This window comes from Trichoderma virens (assembly GCF_000170995.1).
Source record: "Trichoderma virens Gv29-8 chromosome Unknown TRIVIscaffold_91, whole genome shotgun sequence".
NCBI classification, from domain to species: domain Eukaryota; kingdom Fungi; phylum Ascomycota; class Sordariomycetes; order Hypocreales; family Hypocreaceae; genus Trichoderma; species Trichoderma virens.
Window position 1 is genome coordinate 1795683 of NW_014013658.1, and position 14043 is coordinate 1809725.

The window sequence follows — 14043 nt, forward strand, 5'->3', positions numbered from 1 at the left end:
TCCGGGCCGCGCCCGGTTACAGTCATCATTAGTTCAAAGAGAGCCGGAAGAATCGATGTAAGTAATCACATTAGCTAACCTATAATTTAACACCCCACGCCTAATATAGGGAGACGCAGCTCTTCTGCACATTGAACATTTTATTTATTCGGATGCCTACATTTTAAGAACCTCTTCGTGTATGTCTAGAAAATACTGCTCTCAACATGGGTGAAAATATTGCCGTCGTTGGCCAATTGGCCCAACCTGAAAAAGGGATTCTAGCTACCCAGCACCTCCCTGCAGGCGGTCAGATAAGCTTGCAACAGCTTTGTAACGATGTCTTTAATCATATTACAACGGCAAAAATTATGCGAGTCGCATTACGTCCACCACCAATCAACGGCTACTTCCCACACCGAACAGACAGCACCCAGTTCGTCTACAATTACGAACCATCCCACTGGTGGACTTCTGGGTTCTTCCCTGGATCCATTTGGCTACTTTATGAGCGTTCGATACGAGTCAATCTTTCCTTCTCTTCAGAAGAGATTCTCACACAGGCATTGAAGTGGCAAAAGGGCATGGAAAAGGAGCAATATAACAAGGAAACGCACGACCTCGGCTTCATGATTCTTCCTGCATTCTATAGGCATTACAAACACTTCAACAGCATCACCAGCAAAGAGGTTATCATCAATGCTGGCACGTCGCTTGCCTCTAGATGGAGCGAAAAAGTGCAGTGCTTGCGCTCATGGGACACATGTCTTACCAAACGGTTCAACTTCGAGAACCCAAACGACGACTTTTTGGTTATAATTGACAACATGATGAATCTTGAGCTTCTATATATTTGCGCAGAACTGACAGGAGATGACGAGTTTCGGAGAATCGCGACCGCTCATGCTCACACAACCCTACAAAACCACATACGGGCAGACAGCTCAACTTACCATCTTGTCAATTACAACCCAGAGACAGGCGAAGTAAAGGGTCGTTACACAATCCAGGGCTACGATGACCAAAGTTGTTGGAGTCGAGGCCAAGCTTGGGCGTTGTATGGGTACGCAACTGTCTTCAAGTATACAAAGGACAAAAAGTTCTTGAATGCAGCAAGCAACTGCACCAGGTACTTTTGTAGTCGCATTGGAAACAGCCATGGCGCTGTGGTCTGGGACTTTGATGCGCCACGCTCTCCTGTTATCCTCGACACATCGGCTGCAACGATTGCGTGTTCGGGAATACTACTGCTGTATCAACTGACCGGCGACGACCAATATCTGCCATGGGTAACACAAATGATGAGATATTGTCTGTCACAAACATTGGCCCCCGATGTGAGCGATACAGTATTGAGAGACGCAACCGTAAACAACAACAAAGACGCAATTGAACAATCTTTCCAAACAGGGTTGGTATATGCAGACTACTATTTGTTGGAAGCTGGTAATAGGTTACTTGAATTGAATGCAACATATTAAGCTCACCTGCTGGTAGGCTATTATTTATATTTATAGAATAGGTTATAAAGATAGACCCTGTAATTTTATATAAATTATGGGTGTGATTTGTTACGGGTATTCCGCAAATATAATCTTTGTTTCATTATATAGTCAGGCTGTGGCTTAGTGCACTTCGTACCGAGAGTGAATTCCTCTTTAGTTTATAGGAGATTAGACTATATCAGTATGTTATTCCAGATTCGCTGTCAACACATTATATTAATAATATTAACCTTGATATTAGCAGCTGAAACAGATAAACAACTCTACTCCCGAAACTATATGTATGAACTCTATAACATCGTCTTATTTATATACTCTTTTCCTTTAATATTAGCTTTATTAAAGCTACCTTAGTCTGTCTACATATGCTTTACAATCTGCTAGTAAAAGACCCTCCATGCTGCTTATATCTGCGATAGAACAGCTCCAGCCCTTTTACCACACGGATCTAACTATTAGGCAGATTCAAGACCTAATCCGTCTGGTTAGAATATCCATGGAAAACATCAAAAGGTGCCAAACTTACCGAGCGCCTGAGCAATCGCAGCACCAACACCTTGGGCAGAGTTTGGGTTCTGGCCTGTGATGATCCGCCCATCAACGACAACATGCTCCTTCCAGAGCGCATCCGATTTGACATAGGTGCCACCAACCCGCTTGATTTCGTCTTCCAACAGAGCAGGCATGTATTCAGTCAGTTTTATGGCATCTTCTTCTGCGTTGCTGAACCCAGTGGCCACGCGACCATTGAGGAGCGGTTTCCCGTCCACAACGGCGTTCACGAAAGCAATAGGGCCATGACAGACAGCTGCAACAATTTTACCGGCATTGTAGAATTCCTCGATCAGCTTGATGGAATCCTTGTCGTCAACAAGGTCGAACATGGGCCCGTGACCACCAGGATAGAAAATAGCATCAAACTCGGATGCCTTTCCATGAAACTCTTTAAGGGCTGCTGTTTTCTCCCAGAGATTCTTCCTGGTTTCATAGAATTTAACTGACGCAGGGTCCTTAAAGTTCTTCACTGACACTTCGTCTATCGGAGCCACACCACCAGCAGGGGACGCAACGACAATTTCAGCTCTGGGTTTTGTCTCATCTGGACCAATCAAGTGGTAATAGGGTCGTGCAAACTCAGGCTGAGAATTATGTGTAAGCAACTGTTTCCAAAAATTAAGGGACGAAATTTGGGAAACTAACCAAATACCACCCAGTGGGTGCACCATTGTTCATCTTAGCTCGGCTAGTGAGAACAACGAGGATTCTAGGAGCCATGTTGAGTGTTTGTAGATCGGATTTAATGCTTTTAGTAAATGGAAGAATGACGAAGGACTTGTTTTGATGCTTTTAGTAAATGGAATACTGGTGAATGATTTGTACTTTAATGAGTATATGGTTCTCGCTGCCTTTTTATACTTGCCAAATAGCAATAAAGTGAGTCTTCTCATAAGATTAAGATAAGTGCATTGTCATAAAACTAACTCTTTTACAACTATTACAAATATTATAGACAGTTTGATCAATAAGCATAGCCCGCTGTATGGAATCTATCAAGACATAATTCCACAGCACTTGGATCTACTTTCTATAGCTACGATAATAAATCGTCGCTACCTTTGTCTGCTTCCTAAGCCTATGGTGGGGCAGATCCCGAACGACGGAACTTGCCGCATCGGATAACGGGATTGTACCGCAGGGCTCCGACTCGTTAAGAGAGGGTTAGATAAGTTTTCATTTGTCTCTGGAAGAGATACATAAGTTCCCTGTATATAAAAAGATGAGTTCTTTTTTTTTTTTTTTTTTTTTTGGCGGAAACGAATGTATTAGTTGTGCCTAAGTAGTCCTGGTATCTGTTTCTAGCAAGAGATATACTAGCTACATGTATGTAGTCCTGCTAGCTTTTTATCTCCGGAGACAGAAATATTTACTACATTTAAGTAGTTATACTGGGGTTTGATATTTGGAGATAAGCATATTAGTTGTACATAAGTAGCCATACTGGTTATCCGTCTCCAGAGACAGATGCGCTTCAAGACATTTATTAACCTAGATCATTGAGGTGAAATTAACAAAAAATCTATTATATGTAGATCTGTCTGCTGCAGGTACTAATCCCACTTGAAATATATATAACAGAATGAAAAACTACTTATAGTAGGTAGTAATTTTGCTTTTTACAGGTGTATCGAGCTAGTTCCTGTATATCAGTATTACGTTGCTATTTCTAATGGATAAACATCTAGGCTTTAGATTCAGATTAGCGAATTGCTACTATCAGCTATAGTGAGTGTTAGGGACCTAATAGATACACGGGACCGTATACACATGTCAGCAACGCACGCTATAACAGCACACTATAACACACCTCTGTATATTCTTCTAAAAAGTCTGCTAAATTACCATACATGCAATTTTTTAAAAATGGCATTTCTGTTATTGTTCCTTTTGTATTCAGTATCCTATATGTTGCTTTTCATAGGATCAAAGAGTGGGATTGTGTTATTCCAGCCAGAAAGTATATATATAAAAACAAAGCTTTGCCTTAGGAAGCTATCCGATATTTGGATTACGCCAAAAACGTATAAAAGGAAATCAACTGTTAAGGGTACAATGTCAAGATTAAAATGGTTGAATACAGGGCTGGGTGCATATTAAATACTATATTGCTTATACTGCTAACAGTATGCAACGGGGCTGCAGAATGGTGAGCAACGGGCTGAGGCATAAATTTGAGCTACTGCTGCTGTAAGCTTCCATAACGAAATAATCACATGTTATGGAGAAACCATTACGGCCGAATTGGGATGAAACAGAGAATTTGATATACTTGGATAAACGAAATTTTTGAAACAGGCTTATCAAATTGTTGTGGTAAAATAAAACGTCTACGCTGTATCTATCTGCCACTCCTCTTTGATCATATCTGCTGCTCTCTCAGCGATGGCATACACTGAGCTGGCAATATTTCCTCTCACATGAAGAGGTATCACACTTGCATCAACGACTCTGAGGCGCTCGACTCCGTAGACTTTCAGCTGATGGTCAACTACGCCGCCAGCGTTCCGCGGCATCATCGAACATGTTCCGATGAGATGCCAAGAAGATACTGTGGCTTGCCTTACTAAACTCTCTGCCGCTGCTCGATCAAGCGGCCTGGTAATCTTATAACCTGGCTGTATCCTTTTGCCATTGCCATCTTCGTTAGTTTTGACTATATCGGCCATTGGCGCAGTTTCAACGATCTTCTGTATAAACAATAGTCCGTCGACCATCATCTCGAAATCTACCTCGTCAGAGAGGTATCTTGGATCAATAATGGGATGCATCTTAGGGTCTGAGGAAATTTTATGCGTCGAGCCGCGAGAAAATGGATGTGTGACAACAGCTACAGATCCAAGATAGTTACCGGAGTCCGTATGTGGGAATAGCCCAGCCATTGATTCACCGATATATGGGTTGAAACCTGCAGGGGCAAAGTTGATTTGGATGTCGGCCTCCTTCTCGTCAGCTAATAGCTCATCCAGAATCTTGAAATGTATTTGCTTCAGGGTGGACCTCGTGGCTGAAAGCCTGAGAAGCTTGTTGACTCGGTCTCCATCAGCTATATCCTTATGAGGCAAGAAAGACGTGCCGCTAACACCAGAGGCCAGTGGCCCCCACGGCCAGACTGCCACTCTGCCATGGCCCAGGCCAGGACGCCCGGCTGCTGAATTGTCTCGGCAGTAGGAAGGCCATCTTGAGCTTCATAGGTGAGAGGCACCAATGGATGGTCCTAAAAATGTTTAGACTAATTGATAGTGGAGGGCTGTTGGCAAAGAGAGGACAACTAATTACCTGCATATTCTCCCCCACATTAGGGTTATCTACAACAACCTTGATACCGGCATTACTTAACACTCGGAATCCTCCAATTCCGGATATTTCCAGTAGCTAGGGGCTCTGTACCGTCCCGGCTGAGATGATAATTTCGTTCAAGGCAGAGACAGTGAACTCTTTCTCTAGTACCATGAATGACACAGCTGCCGCCCTAATTTTATCGCCCTCCACTGCTTCAAGAATGATTCTATTAACAACATGAGCGCCGGTGATGACCGTCGTTTTTAATTGTGATGCATTGGGTGCGTAATAAGCCGACGCCGCGTAGCTCCGCTGCGCACTTTGATCGATGAACTTGAGCACGGCGTATCCCCCGAGTGTTTGGCCTTCCCGCGGATCCTGCTTCGCTCCAAGCCCCAGATTTCTCAGCGTTGTAGTCCAAGCAGCATCAACCTGGCTCGTACAATGGGGAACCGTGAGCTTAATCGGACCATCCTTACCGTAAATCTCGTGATTGAAAACATCAGCGCCCAAGAAAGCTTTGGTCTCCGCTAAGGGTTGGTTGAATGTTTCGGATTTACGATAATATGGCAACAAAGAGGCCCAGTTCCAGCCAGGATTGCCGAGCTTCTCCCAGTTATCTATATCTTGAGCACTTGGGTATGCTACCATCATGAAGTTAATGGCGGAACTGCCTCCGAGAACTTTTCCCCTCGGCTGGGCTACAACACGGTTGTTCAAAGCATGCTGCTTGGTAGACTTGAATGACCAGTCATATTCTGAGCTATTACGGGTAGACTTTGAACCCGGACAACGGAACGTAGACAGCTTACTCCTCGTAGAGTTGGGCCATTAGAGCGGGTATATCGATCTTATGATCCTGCCTCACGACTATTTAGTCAACTGATTCTCGGTCGAAAGGTTAGTGGTCCCTACCCCTAGTCTATTCTCGCCTGCTTCAAGGACGAGGATGTTAAACTTTGGGTTTTCCGATAAGCGTGTGGCGAGGGCGAGGCCAGCTGTGCCACCTCCAACGATAACGAAGTGATGAATCTTGGACACAACCTCCTCATGTGAGACCTTTGACGACATTTTTCGCGGACTGATGCAAACGTATTGTGCCTATAGACATTAGTATCACTGAAGGCCTTGCGCTTTATGATGGCGCGTAAAGCCAAATTTATAGGCCACTGCGGCGGACGAGAAATTGGAAAGCACATAGATAGGAAACCAAATAAAATGATAGATTGATTACCTCTCAGTTTGTTAGGACAGTCGAGTTACGTTATGCTTCCGATTACAACGCGGCCACTTAACGTAGCGTCAATCATATACTCAGCCCAAGTGAGAATTTAGTCAACGCATATTATAAATTCGGCCGCTCTTGCTATCGTACCTCGTCTGATATAACCTGTTTTGGTATAAGACGGACATATGTGGATCTATGAAGGACTGTCCGCGGAGTTAAGGCATTTTTTTACCTACATTTTTAAATTTGCAATGTCCGAAGCAGTTGATTTCATTTTTAACTTTCGATACTGCATTTGTTTCATCTTAGCTGAAGCGGCCCGTTCCATAGATGGAATTTTATTGCCCTGCAATGCTGTGTAGAAGCAATAGCCTCGGTCTCTTCAATCTACGAAGTTTTGGCACTACCTTGTCTTATTTGCTCACAGCTCTTTATCCAAGTATCTCAGCATAGATTTACAAGTACATTCTCAATCTCGCTGCTTAGGATGAGACAACAGTCCTTAGAAGGTGTTGAAAGAGGCTGCTACATCCATATTCCTTCCTCCTGTACCGGATTGATATCTCCCCTCCCCTGCCCTCAGCTGCTGCCAAACGCTAAAAAAAAGCCTTGTTAGCATTCATCCTAAGAGCTTTTTCTTTGGCCACCAAAATCATACTTAAACACTGTACTAAAGAGGCAGAAGAACGATAAAGGGTTGTAGAGTGTACCTTATTGTGGATAAGATTACAGAGCGACTGGATCGAGTTGTTGAGTGTCTAAATCATATAAATGGGGATATTTTGTCACAACTAAAAATATAAATGTAATGATTATGTTACGCAATAAGCCCGAATAGCCTATTTGTTAAGTTCGTGTCGGTCAGCAATGTAGCTCGACGCTTACTTTTATCTTTGTCTTCGCTCGGACATCATTATGTCATAGCCACACATATCGCAGGCCGTAACAATACTGTTGCCACTCGGGCCCGGTAGATTGGTGTTTCAGGACATTTCAAAAAATCCTTTTCGGAGCCCGAAAAGCAAAGCTTCAAGAGGTCATGCTCTTATATGTTACAATCCGTCGTACCGTAAAGCTAACCGGGCAACTGACTGAGCCAAATCTAATTGTAGCGATTACTGTGACAGAACCAGCTGTTTATAAGGAATTAAACTGCTTCGAAGTGTAACCATTGCACAATCGCTGCTTCATGTCTTACTATGGAACTTGGCTTCTAGTGCAGCGGCTGGTTGGTTGTCCACGGTGAGTACTCCATATTCCAGCTCATCGTGGTGTACTCTTCCGTCATTGCTTAGGTTTTCTCTATTAGTCCTGTTCCACTCCGTACCCCCCTTGATCCATGTACCGAGTATCCATAATCTGAAGAAGAAATAAAAAACAAAAGTGGAAAAAGGAGAGCACCCCTTCTCGATACTCCCGTTTGTTGGTCGACTCGGACCGAAAGGGGGAGAGCGCTCGCCGAGCAACATCTCAAGTATATTATCCACGAAGATTCAGTCAGCATTGTCAATTGAAAAGACTGGAACTCATGCTACGTTGCCTTAATCGGGCACCGTAAAAGTAAAAGAGAAAAGGAACGGGTATCATCACAGCAGAGATGAAGCCGAATACGCTAATCCCCCAACTAACACCCATCCTGTCCAAGAGTGGATTTCCAAATAACGCAGATGCTGCAGCGAAAATAGATCGCATGAAGGTCATGATTGAGATGGCAGAGGCTGCATATTTTGGAAAAGTATCCATGAGGTAGTTGACGCAGCCCTGGAAGATAACTAGGAACCCGAAGCCGAGGAAGACCAGCGCCAGACAGGGTACAATCCAATGGATTGGGCTCGCTGCAGTCCAACCAAAGAGGAAAATTCCCGCGCATAAGAGGATAGAACCCGGTAGCGTAGTAACCAGCCTTGCCTCTGGCACTGGTTTGCCTTTGTTTGCCTCCATCTTCTTAATGTATCCACGGCTGTTGAATATATTAGCAACTCCCCCCAGAAAAATTCCCAGCATGAGCGCCAAGAATGGCAGTTCCGCGGACACACTTGGCCAGCCGCGATGGTTGCCAAAGCTGATTGGGATTGCTGATAAGCAAAGGTACGACAACTCGAAGACAAAAGAGCCGTAAAACGCCATTAGAAAGCAGGTGAGGTTTCCCAGCAGCTGGAAAGGTCGAATGAGATATTTTACTGCAATACCATGCAAGCTTACTGGCCACTCTTCATGCTGGGCATGTAAAGCCCAATTCTTAGTCTCAAATCGTAATCTGCGTGCCTTGGTCGTCAATATAGCTGGTTCATACGTCTCGTCCAATAATAACATAACTAGAACGCTCATTACGAGCATCCATATGCAGCAGAGCTTTTTCGTTATTCCTCAGATTAGCAGTCGTACAAGTAGATTATATTGGTTTGCATCTTACTCACATATTCTGTCCACCTCCACTCATCATGTAGCGTAGCTCCTATAACTGGCCCAAGCACCGGCCCGCCAGCCGTGCAAAATGAGTAAAACACGAGAGATATCCCTCGCTGCTGTGGCGTCCATATATCACCGATCACACCCTATAAGTAACCACAATAATTACTGTAAGCATGGGAGTGCTAGTAAACGCCAGGAAAGCTGTGACCCACCCCACTATTGGTAACAGGTGCTGACCCAAATAAACCCATGAAAAAACGCATGATAACCAGAGTTTCGATATTGCTGGCTGTCGCACAACCCAGTGCAAATAGCCCTGATATAAAATATGGAATCGCGACGGTGTATTTTCGTCCGAATAATTCTGAAAGAGGAGCCCAAATCATGGGTCCAACCGCAAATCTACCCGTCTTAGTATTAGCACCCACATGTGAATCATCTAACTTCTTTATTATCTTACCCAACCATCATTAAACTGACAGCGAGCGTCACGACTGTTTCACTTTTCCCAAACTCATTCTGCAGAGCTTTGGAAGTTGGAGAGATGCTAAGAATTAAAGTGTTTAATAGTGAATTTGCATGTATGCCGGCAAATAAGGGTATACATACATGGCAGTGGCAAGTGTAGCACCCATTGTGGTAAATCCATACATGGCGGTAATGAAGACCTTCTTCTTTAGGGACCAGTTAAGGGGCATCTCTGGGTCGTCAGGGCCACTAAATCTAACAAGATATGCATTTTCTTCGACTTGTAGGCCCTTTTCTGCCGGCTCTGTCTGATGGGCCATGTTAACAGTTCTGTGAGGGTGAAAATTCAGTAAAGGCAAGAACAGAGGAAACTCGTAGACGGAACCAATAGTTGTAGTTTACCAATTATGCCGATATTTCCTTTACGAGATCCCTCTTGACTTTGACCTCGAGAGATCCTTTAGCCCTTTTATCCAACCTTCTTATATGACGAGACTAGCCAGACATGTGGAGGCAAATTGCCGAGTCCCGAGCCCGATTTTCCGACAAACCGGAGAGGAATGTGGAGTCGCAAACGTCCACTGTAATTGGCCCAGAGTTGTTTGGGCTAATAGTCTCCCACCAGGCAAAGCCGGAGAATCCATCGGCATCGGCGGGATATTCGTTTCCCCATTGCATTATGTGTTTGTTGCGCAGATATGAATTTTACAATCGACATGTATCACCGAGGAATACGCAAATCTAACATGATGGTCGCGGAAGAGGTCGCCTCCCCTCGCCCCCGACGGCCTGCTGTTGTATGCGATCAGTGTCGGATTCGGAAGTTGAAATGTGACCGAAAGTTCCCTTGTAATCGCTGTCTGAAGGCAGTGGACAAGAGAGACTGCACGTATACGAAGGCGCCCCATCCGAGAGACCTACCAGCTAGTCCAGCAGAAAGTCCAGCTCCAGCACGCCAGCCGGTAGCCATAGCGCCGCCAGAGCTTAGCTTAAGCTCAACTCCAGAACGAGAGCAAAACTTGGATTCCGAATATCCACAAAATCAACCCATCGTAGATCAAAACAAGGCCAGGGAACTGTTTCCATCGTGGTGCTACCATGGCCAGGGAAGCTGGCAGAGTTTACTAAGAAGAGTAACTAACCCCTTTCGACCCCTTGTTAAGTTGTCGTTTCCAGACAGCAATCAGAATACTAAAGTTATTCGCATAGATGGATGGATTTTACGACTATGTCCATCAAGCAATAGTATCAGTACAGAGTACGCTACAAGCACATAACGACATTGTGACGAAAATTGTTGGAACTTCAACTCGAGAACTACCACCTCCTCGAGGAGCTGAGAAGACCTACCTCTGTTCGCTTATTCCCCAACACGAGACTGCTACGGAATTAGTCAAAATGTACGAGCAGTTTTGGGAAGTCAAGTTTCGAATACTCTATATGCCTAAGTTTTGGAAGGAGTATCATCATCTACGGCAAGATCCTTCGACTACTCCCTTGGAGTACCCGGCCAAACTACTGCTAGTTCTACTGCTTGGGCATCAGTTACAGCAGGCTGGTGACGATGATTTACCTTCTGAGAGAGAAATATTACCTAGTCACACTGCGCTCTTATGGCTACAAGCCGTTGAGTTTTGGCTCTTCACTCATTTAGAAGGAACTAAGCCAACTCTGGACCTGATTCAAATACTCTGTCTTCTGGCCCTTGCCATTAGACCGCATACAAGCAATACCTGGCACTCATATGCCGCCACAGGGTATTTGATGAAACTGGCAATAATGATGGGTCTTCATACGGACCCGGGGAAAATGGCCCATATCTCTACTACCGAAACTGAACTAAGGAGGAGACTATGGGCTACGATTATGGAAATCGAAATATCCAATTGCTTGGATAGAGGCCTCATGCCAATGTTTACACTAGAAACGTTCGACACCCTAGCACCTGCCAACTTGAACGACGAAGATTTGGATGGAGGTTGCCCAAGCGCCACAGCCAGCCACCCAACAGATTGCTGGTTTCAAATAACACTACTGCAATCACTCCCACTCCGACTTGAAGTGTGTCAGGTGCTCACCAGCCACAAGTGTGTTTTGACGTACCAGAAAGTCCTTGATCTTGATAGTGAGCTAAACAAAGTCTTGTCACACCTGCACTCAACATCGAGAAATATGGTACCGATGCTCCCGGGTCATCTTCAGGAGCGGTGGCGAGCCCGTACTGCTATCCTGGACTTGCACATTCGCCGTTGTCTTCTGGCAATCCACCAAGCATTTATCGTTTATCCAAAAGATCAGAAAATGTTCCATTATTCCCGAATCGCGTGTCTCGACTCCGCATCCGTCTTCTTGTCAGCCCAGGATACCCTGGTTCCTGAAGAACTAGCCAGCTCGCTGTTGCTGTCAACACAACTACACGCTTTCATTCTAACATGTTTCTTGCTGATGCAACATGCATGGCCGGGTATGATGAATTTTGGAGCCGCGTGAATCCTCTCAGAATAGACTAACTCGTTCATGTAGATTCATTTGCAAGCCAGGGCAGTCTCTCCTACATGTGCGCATCGTGGATACAAACTCTACTGGAGAACAGCAGGGACGCATGTGCTAAAAGGATCTCTACCCGTAAAAGAGGTCTGAAAGAGTACACGATACAATGCTTTTTATTGCCATACAGTATCTGTCGCCGATCGTCGACTCCTTCTCCAGGCATTATGGAGGCTGCGTCTCAGATGTACGGCGATGTGTGTTCCATGTTTTCTCACTCCTTACAGCCTACAAGTTCTCAAGACAACGAAACTTTGGCATCCCCTACCTTGGTAGATTTTCAGCCCAGATCTGCATCCCATTCTCTGGAGGACCTGCCCTCGGTGCCAATGCTCCACGAGGGTATTTCTTGGAACACCCCGAACAGCGTCGGCGCGAATGAGTATTTGCTTGTAAGTCGCATCATAATCTATCTTGTATGAAAGGCTTTTAACGAAATTTAACGAAATTTTCCTGCATTATAGGGGATGGACATAACCAGTGGAGACTTCCTGCTTGGTGTACTGGGCCAGTACGACGACACGTCACATCTGCATAGCTATGCCAGCGACGTGTAACGCCAATTGTACCTGTCTCCAGCGATCTTTGGGTTGTTAATTCTACATAAGTATATGGTTTACAATTATATCTATATCTTTTGTAAAAGTCCTGATAGTAACAGACCACATCTCCCCTTCTGACCCAATCGCAAGCCGCACTCTCACCCCCCTGTAACGCCCTTGGAAACGTGGCTCATTTTGCATTTTGCTTTTCTAGTTCCAAGTTGCCCTAGAGTGCCATACAGATGAAAGCCAACCAAAAGGAGATTGAAGAGAGATGATATATAAATACTTGAGAAATTCTACAAGTATTTACATATCAAAAATGTATCTCAATATAGTATTTCAAAGAAAATAATAATTAGTCACGCAGCTATAAGAGCCGATGCTGCAAAATGAATGCCCGTCGTCCTTATACCCAGTGAATTTTTTAAAGCCATTAGTTCCTCCTCTGTATGAGTGTTAGATCTCCGATATGAGCGTGGACCATCCGGAGATGGAAAACTTACCCAACCTGCGAATACTTCGGTGCCGTACCGGCCTCATAGCTAAGATTCCACGTAAAAGTGACCCCGCTAGGGAATTTGCAACTAAATGGTCCGCCCACACCTAATTGTGAAGGGTCGATTTTGCACACGTTATTGCTAGTGGGCAGTTGACAGGCGCTATCATTCGGACAATACTACAGAAGGAGGAAAGGCAGTCAGCACTCTAGAGAAAAGGTAGCGGATCCAAGACAGAGGAGAAAGAAATATATACCACAGCTGCTGAAAACGGTGGGATTGAATTCGACCCTTCACCTGGCAGTGGGGTGCACCACACGATATGGATCGACTCGGCTCGTTTTACAAGAGAGGTCGTGTCAATATCTATCCCACCCGCTGGAGCAGCTACAACGCTACCAAGGATAGTAACATAAGAAAGGAGAGAAAGAGGATGCATTGCTGATAGGATATATCCGGTGTAAATAAATAATTGTATAAAATTGATGTGGAATTTGAACTTATGTTGAGTTAAGTTTGACTTCCTCAGACAGCGCGGGCCTTGATATTTATAGTCTTGTTAAGTTATAGTTTTACATCTTCATCGGGCATTTTAACTAGTGAAAATATGAATCTGTAATCAAAGCTAATCATACCTTACAGGATACTAATTCCTCAATTGCCTAGCTGGGAAGGATTGCAATCAAGGCTGTCATCACTGTCTTTAGTGTAAGATATACTACCAAGTAAGTGGATTGATTGAAACGTTTGGTATTCCGTATTCAGAAGTTACTAGGGTAGTCTGGTAATATTATATCGTAAATAAAGATTGTATAATATAGTTTGTATTTATTATTTAATGCAACAGCTCAGGAGTGATGTGCCCGCAGTTTTCATCTTACATCGGCTGATTTCCACATTTACTATAAAATACCACTCTAATCTCCGTCTCACGCCGAGTACTACAGTGAAATAAATATTATAATTTTGCTCTGAAGTATGACATATACATACAATTCGAAGAGCACAATGAAAACAAATTAATA

At 44.3% G+C, this 14043-nt stretch overlaps 6 protein-coding genes across 6 annotated transcripts; 2 read left to right on the forward strand and 4 right to left on the reverse strand.

The window, feature by feature from the left end:
- Window positions 1-350: 350 nt before the first annotated feature.
- TRIVIDRAFT_163488 (glycoside hydrolase family 88 protein) lies at window positions 351-1460 on the forward strand (the record flags this gene model as incomplete). The annotated part of the gene is made up of 1 exon (XM_014095048.1): window positions 351-1460. One exon carries the CDS (start codon window positions 351-353, stop codon window positions 1458-1460), a length of 1110 nt encoding a protein of 369 aa, XP_013950523.1.
- A 530-nt stretch (window positions 1461-1990) lies between these two features.
- Window positions 1991-2759, reverse strand: TRIVIDRAFT_40078 (uncharacterized protein; the record flags this gene model as incomplete). Its single annotated transcript, XM_014095049.1, has 2 exons — window positions 1991-2623; window positions 2685-2759. The coding sequence occupies 2 exons, from the start codon at window positions 2757-2759 to the stop codon at window positions 1991-1993; spliced, it is 708 nt and encodes a 235-aa protein (XP_013950524.1).
- Window positions 2760-4369: 1610 nt separating this feature from the next.
- TRIVIDRAFT_196126 (uncharacterized protein) lies at window positions 4370-6392 on the reverse strand (the record flags this gene model as incomplete). Its single annotated transcript, XM_014095050.1, has 6 exons — window positions 4370-5085; window positions 5145-5256; window positions 5319-5414; window positions 5490-6084; window positions 6134-6180; window positions 6237-6392. 6 exons carry the CDS (start codon window positions 6390-6392, stop codon window positions 4370-4372), a joined length of 1722 nt encoding a protein of 573 aa, XP_013950525.1.
- A 1663-nt stretch (window positions 6393-8055) lies between these two features.
- Window positions 8056-9749, reverse strand: TRIVIDRAFT_163701 (uncharacterized protein; the record flags this gene model as incomplete). Its single annotated transcript, XM_014095051.1, has 5 exons — window positions 8056-8901; window positions 8967-9104; window positions 9174-9363; window positions 9422-9508; window positions 9571-9749. 5 exons carry the CDS (start codon window positions 9747-9749, stop codon window positions 8056-8058), a joined length of 1440 nt encoding a protein of 479 aa, XP_013950526.1.
- An 889-nt stretch (window positions 9750-10638) lies between these two features.
- Window positions 10639-12533, forward strand: TRIVIDRAFT_228251 (uncharacterized protein; the record flags this gene model as incomplete). Its single annotated transcript, XM_014095052.1, has 3 exons — window positions 10639-11893; window positions 11953-12368; window positions 12441-12533. 3 exons carry the CDS (start codon window positions 10639-10641, stop codon window positions 12531-12533), a joined length of 1764 nt encoding a protein of 587 aa, XP_013950527.1.
- Window positions 12534-12860: 327 nt separating this feature from the next.
- On the reverse strand, window positions 12861-13457 carry TRIVIDRAFT_164142 (uncharacterized protein; the record flags this gene model as incomplete). The annotated part of the gene is made up of 3 exons (XM_014095053.1): window positions 12861-12966; window positions 13025-13197; window positions 13275-13457. 3 exons carry the CDS (start codon window positions 13455-13457, stop codon window positions 12861-12863), a joined length of 462 nt encoding a protein of 153 aa, XP_013950528.1.
- Between the last annotated feature and the right edge of the window lie 586 nt (window positions 13458-14043).